Below are 13,404 nucleotides of genomic sequence, written 5' to 3' on the forward strand. Positions count from 1 at the left end.
GTTCAAACCCACCAGCCACTCCTCGGAAGGAAGATGGGGCAATCTACTTCCGTAGTGATACTGCCTCGGAAACCCAAGGAGCGGTCGCTATGAGTCGGGGCCGACTTGACGGCACATAACAACAACAACAGGCTGTTTTAGGAAGGAACACTGAGAGGATGCCTGCATATGAAAAAAGATATAGCTTGGATCAGGAAGTAGTTGCCATGAACCTCCAGTTCAGAGAAAAAGGAGAGGAGCACAAACATTCTCACATTTCCTCTTTCATTTATAATGTTTCTCTATGTACCATATCTCTCTACTTTTTCACATGTGCTCTTCCTGGCTGTCACTCCTAAGAACCCCATAAGAAGTGTGTGGAGAAATGTAGACACATGGTAGAAGAGTCCTGGGAAATAGTTCAGGGTTGCCTTCTCCTCAGTGGCACAAGAGGCAGAGACCTGGAAGTGCAAAGTTGTTTTTATTGTTGTTGTTATTATTATTATTATCCCACATGTCAGTTTGACCAAAATCTCTGTTCATAACTGATGTGCTCCTGTGTAGATAGCGTCACTTAAACGAGCATGTTACAGCAAAGTCTGTCTGCCAGCTGTCATTTCCACTCCAGCTCATAGCTGTTTCAGTCTCTCCAGGTACACACCTGCATTGCAGTGTTTCTTTATAAAGATGCACTCATCTTCAGTGCTATTAAAACACTTTTTCAATCAACTTGCCAGTAAATACCAGTATTTTATTCACTACTAGTTTGCTGGTGATCCGTCTGTGGTCTTTGACCTCCAGTCTGAGCCACCCAACACACTTAATTTAGCCAAGCCTCACTGTTTGCTTACCTGTCCCAGGTAATGCTTTGACCTCACTACAAAAGTAGCTTCTCCTTTAGTGTACAACTATAATGACTATTTTAGTGTTTCAACTGTTTTCTACTGGCAAATTTTGGGGGGCTGGGGATAAATTGCAACTGTTAGAAAAGACTAAAGCAAAATGCAAAGTTCCTGTAGGTCCTGTTAAAATTTAGTTTTATTACTAGGTAAGTTAAGCTGCAAAAAAAACGTAGGAAAAGACAAGGATATAACAATGTAATATACCACATTTAAATTTAATTTGGAAATTGAATCTTTCTGGTGAAAATGCTATAATAAGAATAAAGATATTTAATGTCATAAACTTCAAAATATTGTTTCCTATGGACTACATTGAATGGCAATAAATTACAAGTTTCTGTGAAAATAGAATGAATTGTTCAGATTTTTCTTTAAAAAAGACTCTTCTGAATCAGAACAGTTGGTATACGTAAGTTGCCAAAAAGGAAAGCTAGTAAAGCCAAGAAAGTGTAGCCTAGAACAAAACTAAAGATCACTGTTTAGTAAAAAATATCCAATATATTAAGCTTTTTACTTTCCACATTTTGTAGAAATTAATATGGATTCTAATTATGTGGACATTGAGGGATACTGAAGAAAATAATAGGATAGTTTCCTTATATGAAGTAATTAAGTAGCCCTTAACAAATAATGGTGTTTACTCCTGGGAGAAACTATAAATATTTAAAAGTAAATTTCAATCATGATGTTAATTCAAGTCCATTTTGTAGGAACATATCAGAAACTCTGCTAGGCTTTGGTATCACAGGCAAGTGAGGCTGGCCTTGTCCCATAAGAACTCAGATCCTAGTTGGTGGACTGAACACAGAAACCAAGACATCCAAGACCCAGTGTGACAAGTGCTAACCAACAGCCTGAGGAAAGTGCAATGGACACAATAAGAATACACTCAATCCTGATAGAGAAGTGAGGCAGGGTTGCTATCACCAGATTTTTTAGTCTTATATACTTAGGAAGAAAGCACACAAAAAATAACCTTACCCAAGTTGGAATCAAGTGGGTCATTGTGATGTGTATATAATACTTCCCATTTGTACCTCTACAGGGTTTTGTAACAGGTGGAAAGGATGGAATTGTGGAGCTCTGGGATGATATGTTTGAAAGATGCTTGAAGACTTATGCCATTAAAAGAGCAGCATTGTCAACTAGCTCAAAAGGTGCCAGTCTGGAATATGCAATAGAAATCTTTCTGTTCATAGTAATGGAGAAGATAGTAGGAAAACTCTTGGAAAAGAATTTCCAAATCAATTTTCTTTCTTCCTTCTACATTCAGAGCTCCTGGCCCCTGGTAGAAATGCTAAGAATGATTGCCTAGTGCCTAGTACTTTGGAACTATAATATCCAAATTTATACCAAGAGTCATAGTCTTTTATTTTTCATTCTGTTAAATACAATTTCCCTCCTTCAGGCTTGCTTTTGGAAGATAACCCTTCAATTCGTGCCATCACTTTGGGACATGGACATATCCTGGTGGGAACAAAAAATGGAGAGATCCTGGAAATTGATAAGAGCGGCCCAATGACTCTGCTGGTTCAGGTACATTGTTTGTACATAGTCTAAACCACAGTTCACATCAGAACTGGGGCCACAGTGAGATGAGGGAGGTGCTTAAGGTACAAAATTAAAGGAGACACTCACATTCAGGTCATGCAAGTACTATATTAGTTACCTGTTGTTGTGTGACAGATCGTGAACTGCTGCCTCAAAATTATGAGCTGTAATAAAATTGCTTGTAATGCTAGAATGAGGGCTCTGCTATCTAAAATGAGGACTCTACTGGCTTTTCTATACTGACCAATCCTATTAGGTGGATTTTCAAGCCACTTATGCAGATGGTAAACTGACCAATTCCCTACAAGACACTTATATGAATAGTAAACTAACAAATCCCTTGCAAGATTGCTGCCTGACCAGTCATCTTGGGAGAATTACAAACCCAGGGCCAGAAAGGCCACATAAAAGAAAATCCATTGCACCACAAATTGCACCAATTTAGCAGCCTAAAACAACACACAATTACTAGCTCACAGTTTCTGTGGATCAGAAATCTTGGCACAGTTTTGCTGAATTGTCTTCTCAGAGTTTTGCAAAGCTGTAATCAAAATATTAGGCAGAGCTGTGGTCTCATCTGAAGCTCAACCGATGAAGGATCTGCATCCAAACTCATGCAGGTTGTTGGCCAAATTCAGTTCTTTGCCGTTAGGACTAAGGGCTTCCATTTTCTCTCCCTCCACCCCTTTATTTATTTATATATTGTGATTTGGGTGAAAGTTTACAGAGCAAATTCATTTCCTCATGCAACAGTTCATGCACATTTATTTCATGACATTGCCTACAATCCCCATAATCCCACTTCCTCCCTCTAGTTACCCTTTCCCTATGTCTTTCTTTCCTATTCAAGGGCTTCCATTTCTTGCTGACTGTCAGCCAGAGACCATCCTTAACTCCTTGGAGCAGCCCACATTACCTTGTCCCACAGAGTTCCCCAACATGGCCACTTGCTTCCTCAAAGCCAGCAAGAGAGAGAAAAAAATGGACACTGCAGCCTTATGTAACATAAGCATTTCAACACATACATGTAATCATGTACATTCAATCAGTTTTACCATATTTTATTCATTAGAAACAAGTCACAGGTCATGCCACACTCACAGGGTATGAAAACCAGGAAGATTGTGAGGGTCACCTCATCTGTCCACTACAGTCCACCCTCTTGCCCTCAATGGTTCACCACATGCAAAATGCATCCCCTTTTCTCAATTCTCCAAGAGCCTCACCCCATTACAGCATCTTCTCAAAGTTCACATTTTATCATCTAAATCGGATCCAGGTGTTGCTGAGGTTGCTTGAGCATAGTTTCAATCTGTCAAAGTATAAAACTAAAAGAACAATTATCTGCCCCCCACACACCAAGTATACAAGTGCTGTGTGACTGTGAGAGTGAATGCCTTCTTAGATTTTGTGCCTCCTTCTGGCTTCAGCCTTGATTCACATAAACACATCACATTGTCCCTACCTTTTCTCTCCCTGAAGATTAAAGTAAACATCAACAGAATCCTCAAGGAGCAAGGAAGTTATCAGTTCTCACCTGAGGGGTGGTACTGCGTGGAAGTGCATGGATACCTACTGCCATCAAGTTGATTCTGACTCATAGAAACTGTATGAGTAGAACTGCCCCACAGGGTTTCCTAGGCTATAAATCTTTATGGAAGCAGACTGCCACAGCTTTATCCTGCAGAGTGGCTAGTGGGTTCAAACTGCCAATCTTTTGGTTAGCAGCCCAATACTTTAACCACAGTACCACCAGAGCTCCAGTGCATAGACTGGCCCAATTTGGTGATGGGTAGACCTTACTTGGGAGCTCTGGTGATGTAGTGCCTAAGGCATTTGACTACTAACCAGAAGGCTATCGGTTCAAACCCACCAGCCACTCCTCGGAAGGAAGATTGGGCAATCTACTTCCATAGAGATGCTGTCTCAGAAACCCAAAGAGGGGTTGCTATGAGTCAAATCGACTGGATGGCAGTGAGTCTGGTTTTTGGTTTGAGACCTTACTTGTACAGAGAAGATGGCATGATGAGGAGTAAGAGTGTGCACCCAGAAGTTGGAATCATAAGAATGTGCACAAATTGTAAGAGCTTAAGGACTTTGGCAGGTCCTATGGAGGAGCTTCACTTCCTTCCCCTGCTCTGATTCATGCCTGCAGCCTTGCTATATTAGGGATGAACCCCAGAATCTCATGGAGAGGATCCCTCTGTTGCCACACCTGGGAACAGGTCTGCACAAACATGACTGAGCATACTACAAAATTTTTAGAATACATGTATCCAATCCCCACCTTGGATGTCCTAAATTAGAATCTCTGCTTAAACAAACAAATAAACAGATCCATATTAAAAGCAAAACTCAAAAGCTCTATAACAGATTCTGCCAGGCAGCCATGATTGAGAACCGTGTTGTAAATGCCTCTTGAGGTGTGACTTCTTTGTTCTCCAGCTGCTCTTGCTTTTGTAATGTTTCATCCTTTCTTTCTGACCATAGTTTAAAGAAAACGCTGCTTTCTTTTTAATCCCTAAATGTTTAAGAGTTTAAGTAGTTTCTATGCCTGCTTGAAAGCTAAATTTTGTAAGACACAAACTATAACATGACTTAAATTGTACTATAAGATGTCAATGCTCAACTTTTCTAATTGTAAGAAGTATTAGATTATAGTTGAGCTAATTTTGTTTAAATATGCTTTAAACTGGAAAATACAGGATTTTTACTTTTTGGGTTGTCTACAATTCTATTATTTCCTATATTTGTTTCCATTGTTCTAATAACAAATGTAATAATTTATTGAGCACCTACTATGTGTCAGGCAATACTGTTGTATAAAATCTCTCCCTCACGTCCACAGCAATTGAAATTATTTTATAGATGTAAGATCCAAAGCCCAGTAAATTGCTTACAGCCACACACTAATAGCTGGCAGAGCTGGGATTGAAACCAAGCCTTGTCAGAAACCAAAACCTCCCCCCTCTTTTTTTTTTCTTACCAGCCTGTCCTCAAAGATTTCTTAGCGTGAATACTGCAGGAGAGCAGTGTAGACACATGGCCTGCTGAGCTATGGGGCTAGTGGAGCTTTCAGACAAAATGTCTGCAGACACCATTTGCTCACCTACACTTGCACCATTCTTTTTCCTTTTTACTCAGCATCTCTCTTTCCTCCTTCTGTTCTGTCACTCAGTTGCCATTACTTCTGGTTGTTGTTGTTGTTGGGTGCCCTTGAATAGATTCTGACTCAACGCCATGTGACAGAGTAGAACTCTCTATAGGGCTTTCTAGGCTATAATGTTGTCAGAAACAGAATGCCAGGTCTTTCTCCCTCAGAGCCGCCGGTAGAACTCAGTAATTCAACTCAATCCCTGTCTGCTGGGCCTCTGCCAACGTCTGCCCCATGCAAGGTGCAGTGCATGGTAGAACAAGTGCTTCCTGTTCTTGCAGGGCTCACTGCCTTAATGCTAAGAGAGAATAGATACTCAGGGAAAGTCAAAGAACATTAGAGGCAATGTGTATTTGAGACCATTAACAATCCCACTGTCAGAAGGATTGATTTTTTTTTTTTGAAACAGTTATGAGGATATATTTATTTTGGCTCTCAAAATAGCAGCATGTTTTATTTTTAAAAAAGAAATCATAATATATAGTGTAATCTAGGTTATGGTGAAATAGGAACCCTTATGCATTGTTGGTAGAAGTATAAATTGGTTTAATCTTTAGAAAATAATTTGGTAAATATTAAGAGAAGTCTTTTTTTTAAAAAAAAATGCATATTTTATTTGTATTTTTGGTGAAAGCTTACACAGCATATTAGGTTCTCGTTGAACAATTTCTATACATGTTGTTCACTGACATTGGTTACATTTTTCACAGTTTCTCAGCATTCTCATTGTTTTCATTCTAATTGTCCTGTTTCCATGAATTTAGCTTCCCTGCCCCCTGCTTCCTTCTCATCTTTGGTCTAGGATCAATGTTTACTGTTTGGTTGCGTTTAGATGATTAGTTAGAAGAGCACAGTACTCACAGGTGATATTATTTATTTTATGAGCCACCTGTCTTTTGATTGACTTCTTGGAGTGGTTTGTGTTCCAAATTTAAAGGGTATCTCAGGGCAATAGTCTCAGGTGTTCCCCTAGTCTCTACTGGTCCAATAAGTCTGGCATTTTTTGGGGGATTTTGAATTTTGTCCTACATTTTTCTCCCATTTAGTCCAAGTGGATTGCTTATTTAAGAGAAGAGAAGCTGTGTTGGAAGGTGAGGAGGGGCATGTGGTACATTTGAAAATCCCTCTTATGTGTACTTCAGATGTACTCACTTCTCAGTTATGCAGTGTTTACTATCAGCTTTATGAGTGATCAGTAGGAAAGAAAAATCCCAAGCTCATTACTGCCTTATTCACACAATGTTACACGTTATTAAAATACTCTTACTAGATTAAGGAAATACACTTTTGAAATCAATATGTGAAGCAGTGATCTCAGAGCCCTAGAACCTCGTCCTCAAACAAAATATTACAAAGGAACTCAGTGCCATAAAATGGCCCCCAGCAGAGCCCAAGTGCTTGAAGAGTAGGGGCTGGCACCTGACCCATCCTCTCTGACTGTGACCCAGGGGCAGTGGCTTCTGAAGACAATAGTTAGAAAACTAGAGATGTATTGTGCCCCAAAATCCAATACATTCAAAAACAAAGTCGACACCATTCATCCCCTCATATTTGGATGCCAAATATGGATTTGGAACTTTGTATCTTAAGCCAAATTACTGTTTTGCTCTAACAGCTTCCCAGTTAAACCTTCATCATCCAATTTCTCTTTGGAAAGCCACCTGTTCCACAATGTGTTCCAGCTACAAACACCTTTCATATGTTTACGTATAATCTTCCTTTTTGCTTTACTAAGCAAAGCCTTTTTGTAATTAGCCATTAAAAACAAAAATTAAATAAACAATCTGTCCCATTTTATGGCTCAATAACACTAATCTATTCTTTCCACTGCTTTACTGAGTGGTGAATTACGGGACTCAGACTTGTTTTCATTTTTTAAAAAAATATGATTGATCTCAGTTCTTCGGAGCCAGTTAAGTGTGTTCAGGAGATGATATAGTTATAAGGAATTGACCCAAAGCAGATTAAGCACCTTTCAGTTTTCTGATGTTCACTGTGGGCATACGGGTAGACTAATTTGTGAACAATTGTTGAACCTGAACTGCACTCAGGACACTTGAAGTGAAAATTGAAGTTTCTTTATTTCTGTCAAATACTATGTAGTCAAAGTACTAAAATAACATTAAATTAATGAGAATATTGCTGTCCAGTTCCTCTGACAAACATAGGAGGTACCTACATATTTTGAAACGTGATTTTATTGAAGGAAGTAATTTGTGTCATTATGCTCAAGGAATTTTACTAGGTTGTACATATATACTGTGTTTGTTCAGTGTCAAGCAGCAGGATAAAATGAGGGTATTTCACTCTTCAGCCAGATGTTTCTAAATGGAAAGAGGTTTAGCATCATCTAAACAAAACCTCTAAGCAATTGGTCCATGTTTTGCTTTCCAAATGAATGCTTTGGCATCATGTAGGCCTAGCTTTAGATTTAAGTTCAAATTAAAAATTATTTGTTGTAATCATTATGGCTCAAGGAAGCCCAAGCTGTGTTTATCAAGGTTTGAACCTGTTTGGGATACTCTCGGGCTGGATATGCAGCACCAGGCTGACGAAGGGCTAGCCAAGAAGAACGAAATGAGCTTATGTTGCCCCATTTCCTCTCCCCCAGGGACACATGGAAGGAGAAGTATGGGGTCTGGCAGCTCATCCTCTCCTGCCCATCTGTGCTACAGTGAGCGACGATAAAACGCTTCGGATCTGGGAATTGTCCTCCCAGCACCGGATGCTGGCAGTACGGAAACTCAAAAAAGGTAAATGACATCACCTTGCACATCTGCAAAAGTATTTATAAACAACAGAATGTGTTGCATTCATTCAGTCAGTCAGTCAATCTGTTAATAGTAATTGATAAACCCACTGCCATCGAGTCAATTCCAACTCATAGCAACTCTATAGGACAGAGTAGAACTGCCCTATAGAGTTTCCAAGTCTGTAAATCTCTACAAAAGCAGACAACCTCATCTTTCTGCTGTGGAGTGCTGGTGGATTCAAACCACCCGTCTTTTGGTTAGGAGCCCAATGCTTTAATCACAGTGCCACCAGAGCTCCCTCTATCTATGGAAGGATATGTAAAAAACTTATAAAACATTGGTTGTCTCTGAGGTGAGAATCTGAAAAGCTAGACAACAGGTGAGAGGGATAATTTCCACTGACTAGCCTTTATTATCTTTTGAACTGAACCATGTTAATGTACTACTTACTGGGGGAAAAAAAAAAAAAAAAAAAAACACTGCTGTGAAGTAGACTGTGACTCATAGTGACCCTTTGGGACAGAGTAGAGCTTCTCCATAAGGTTTCCAAAGCTGTAAATCTTTACAAAACCAGACTACCGCATCTATCTCCCTCAGAGAAGCTGAAGGGTTTGAACTGCTGATCTTTTGGCTTGCAGCCTGATGCTTTAACAACTGCTCTACCAGAGCTCTTTAATAGTTATTGAAAGGACCTGTTATATGCCAGAAAATATACTAGGCAGTGGAAATTCGGTGTTTGTTGCTAGAGAGTCATAGCGAAGCGCATAGAGTTATTCTAGGACAACAGCCTGATTCCATGCTGCACCAGCTCTTTTGTTCATTTCATTTTCCTTGCACTGCACAGACATTTGCCACCTGGGGGCAATATGTCCTTCCTCTTCTCACTGAAAACTGGGGGAGTCAGTTGAAACACAAAAGCTTTAAAGAATGCTGTTTATTTTTATGTCTAACAGTCTCCAGAACTTATTTTATTACTGAAAATCAAAAATCAACTATGTACAGACAAAATAATATTTAATTATCAGGAACTGAGTAACTATGTATTGAGCACCTATATGCACTGGACCACTTCTATGCACTAAGAGGTGTGCCAAGAAGTACAAAGTCAGCAAATTTACCAAGTAGGTTCTATGGGTCAGGCACTGGGGATACCAAAATGAATAGAATAGCCTCATCTCTAGTGTCAGAGATGGGCAAGATTTGAGCAGAACCCCAGCAACAGATGGCTTATTCAAATTGAGTACTTTGAAGAGTCTGACAAAGGAACTGTTTATAAGGAGCGGTGAGTGAGGTGTAGGGACATGACCAAGGATAGTGCAGCACTATGTGGCTAGTGACACTCAGGTACTATTACCAGCCCTAGGCCTGAAGGAGCAAGAGGAAGTGTCTGCTAGGATCTTGAAAGTGAGAGCTGTGTGAGATGGCAGCTTGACAGGAGCTATGATCTTCAGCACACAGTGACCCCACAGGAAGGTGGCTGGGGGAAGAAATACTGCAACCTCTCCATCCTCTTTCATTGTTCATCCCTGCAGTCTTCTGCCCATATTCCCCTTTGGCCAAATGTGACCAGAAGCCAGAGGGCAAGGAAGTCCGTACACACATTCCATGCAGACCAGCCTCCAGTTACCTTCTGAGTGCAGAAGGGTGGAGAATGGAAGGGGAGACACAAACTGAAGACATCAGGGGCAAACAAGGTACTCTGCAAGTCCGGAGGAGGCCTACACCCATGGATAGATTTATCAGGAGGTGACATGAGAACTAAGGCTCAAGAAATAACAGTTCGTAAGATAGGAAAGGCTGAGATTGGGATCTGACGTGAAAATATTTGTGCCGAGTAGTTTTATAGGCAGAGAGGTAAAGAGAGCTTATAGGGGATATAATGAAAAAAAAGGTGCCTACAATAATGATAGGAGCTCTGGTAGCATTGTGCCTAAGGCACTTGACTGCTAACCAGAAGGCTGGCGGTTCAAACCCACCAGCCACTCCTTGGAAGGAAGGTTGGGCAATCCTACTTCCGTAGTGATAACTGCCTCGGAAACCCAAGGAGGGGTCGCTATGAGTCGGGGCTGACTTGACGGCAAATAACAACAACAACAGCACAATAATGATGATGGTTAATATCGCTGTGCCAGAAACTGTACCACCACTTCACAGTTATTCTTTATGAGATTTAATGTGTGAGATTGATATTATTATCTCTCACAGATTAGGAAACCGAGGCACTGAAATTTAAGTAGTTTGCCCAAAGTTGCACAATTAGTAAGTGGTGGAACCAAATTCCAACCCAGATAGTGTGGGTCCAGGGAGCACATCTATGGTTACTGTGTGAGGCTGCCTCTCTCTGCCATTTCTTCTCTTTAACCAGAGTTCTGAGTCTTTGTAAGCAGAGAAGCTAGGATTCAAACCTAGGTCTAACTCCATAGCTGATCCTCTTAACCCTTATAAGGATGAATCGTTTTTAATAGTAATTTATATTGGAGAGATGACAGACCAAATGTTCATTGTGGAGGACTTGAGTGACAGTCAATGGACTTTACTCAGTAGGTTAAAAGTTAGTTCACAAGAATAACTATTGACATATCTTAGATAGGATGAACATTTATCTCAGTTTATTTTTGTTGTCATGGTGTAATTATTAATAGTACTCCCTTTTACTCTCAGAAGTGCCCTGGTTTGGGTGATAAATTATATGATTTCCCTAATCTTGATGACTCTCCTCCAGGGCGCTCTTTCTTTTTATCCTTTCAACACTAGCACCATGCTGACTCATAACAGGTAAATAAATGTTTGCTGAGTACATGAATGAAGATACAATTTAGATGAGCCAGTTTAAAGTTATTGGTATGAAAATAGCTTTCTGCATACCATGAACACTACAGAGAGGTTCCTAAGGAAGATCAGTGGTTTGATATGTTCACATGATTACTCCATTCCTGGGCTGTGCTTACTTATGTCTTGACAATAAGAATGGCAGTTAGGGGAATTGGGAGACATTTTAAATTAAATCCCTATTAAGCATATAACCACAAAGTCTATAATTCTTATGCAGAAATGTCCCCCCATCATCCTACAGAGCAGTGGTAGGCACTACGCATGCAGCACCACCAAGCCAGTGCACCCCTTGAGAGAATAGTTTTCATATTCTATTCTTTCTATGACAGAAGAGACAGAAACAAGATCTTTCACCTCCAGAATTATGGATTATAATCCCTGGATTACAGAATTGGATGACTAGCAGTAGGACTCCTAAGTTCTGTCAAGCAAGTTTTACGTATAAGACATGATACCCAAAAAATGGTTTCTGAAAATTTTGTTACACAGCTCACCTTCTTAAAGATCACCTCTTTTTTTTAAAGCAGAGACAAGAATATTTCTCCTTCACTTCTTTCTTCTCCTCATTCCACTTGTCTTCTGAAAACCCCAGGTAATCAGATACTAAGAAATGAATGTATAAACCATGTAAAAATTGAAAATATATTTTTTTTATATAATGATCATGCAAAAATACATAAAGCATCAGCACAAGGCTAGTCCCTATGAAAAACCAAACTCACTGCCATTGAGTCAATTCCAGCTCATAGTTAACACGTTCAATTTCCAAAGCTGAAAATCTTTACAGAAGGAAACTATCTCATCTTTCTTCCACAGAGCAGCTGGTGGGTTCCAACCACCGACGTTTTGGTTATTAGCCACGTGCCTTGACCACTACACCACCCGAACTCCTTGGTCCCTTTGAGGTGGAGGTTAAAGATGTCCCAGATGTCTAACTTTTGCAAACTGCTGTACCACTGCATCATCTTAATGTCAAATACTCCTCCCCTCAGTACTCTCCTTTGCATTTTAAGCTTCTGTGATTTTCTGTAATAGCTCACAGAACCCATGAACCACCAAGGAAATGGCTCACATGGTTGTAGAGGATGGCATGTCCCAAATTCATGGGTAAGGCATCAGTCTGGAGGATTCTCCTCACTCATGTGGTTGCTGGGGCTGACAAACCCGAATCAGAAGATGGGCTACTGGCTCACAAGGCTACAGAAACTGAAGAATCAGGTTAGGTGATAGACTGCTGGCTCTAGTCACAAGAACCAGAAGTCAAATGATGATGAACCATGTGCAAAATCCAGAGCAAGAAAGAGAACTTTGCCAAGGTGTACATATACATTGGATACAGACCATACCCTCAAGGAAACTAAGGGTGGTGAGTTGAGTCACACCCTCTATTAAAGCAGTGATTCAAGATACATCCTACTCTAGGAGTTCCAGTAAGATAGCAGAATAGGAAGAAAGACTGCACAGACCCTCTTCAACAAAGAAAAGGGAAACCAATTAATACAGATACAGAAGATAATCCTGGAGCCCTGAGCTGTGAAGGGAAGGATATAGAAGTGGACTAAACTCCAACTAGTAGAAGAATTTGCATGAAAACACCAAAAAAGGGGACATACAGAGCTGTGCTCTCGCAACCATCCCGACAGTACAGACAGCTTGGATATTGCCGAGCAGTGTTAAGACCTAAGAATTAACCTAAAAATCAGCCCTGCTAGCCAGGGGCTGCACAGAGGACTGCACTGGTGGCTGGTGAATAAAAGGGGAAGCAGCGAAGAGGAAGGTGGGCTGAGCTATGGACTTTTGTCTGTCTGGAGGGTGCAGCCATTTTGAATATTTACTAGTGGTTTGACCATTTTGGATATTTAAAGCAATAGCATTATCCCAGATTCCAGGGACTTAAGAATAGGCTCTAAGTAGAGCCAGGTACTGCAGGAACATTCTGGATGCCAATGACTAGAAAGGTGCAATATTCCCCCGTGTTACTCTTATATCCCAGACCCTCTTGGTGAATGGAGGTGCGTCTATCTCAAACTCCCACCCACCTTCTGGGCTGGCAGGAATTCCATCCCAGTCTGTGTGCTTAGATGGAGCCTGGGTGCCCTGCCCCACCCTGCTCAGATTTTTTTTTCTTTTTTCTTTTTATTTTTTTCTCCATCCCTCCATACTTTCCTGCCCCATGAGCTGTCCCCTGTGCATAAGCAGCCCTTCCTTCTCCCATGATTGTTCTCTCCAGGGC

The 13,404-nt window shown here is 40.5% G+C and overlaps 1 protein-coding gene across 1 annotated transcript in view; it reads left to right on the forward strand.

The window, feature by feature from the left end:
• EML6 (EMAP like 6) overlaps positions 1-13,404 on the forward strand; it is a 486,366-nt gene that overhangs the window by 352,410 nt on the left and 120,552 nt on the right. The window contains exons 19-21 of the mRNA XM_007937992.2: positions 1,927-2,038; positions 2,290-2,417; positions 8,198-8,339. Coding sequence (XP_007936183.1) covers positions 1,927-2,038; positions 2,290-2,417; positions 8,198-8,339 — 382 coding nt within the window. The remainder of the gene's footprint in view (positions 1-1,926; positions 2,039-2,289; positions 2,418-8,197; positions 8,340-13,404) is intronic.

Source organism: Orycteropus afer, unplaced genomic scaffold (assembly GCF_000298275.1).
Source record: "Orycteropus afer afer isolate SDZICR_OR568_19922 unplaced genomic scaffold, OryAfe1.0 scaffold00046, whole genome shotgun sequence".
NCBI lineage: Eukaryota > Metazoa > Chordata > Mammalia > Tubulidentata > Orycteropodidae > Orycteropus > Orycteropus afer.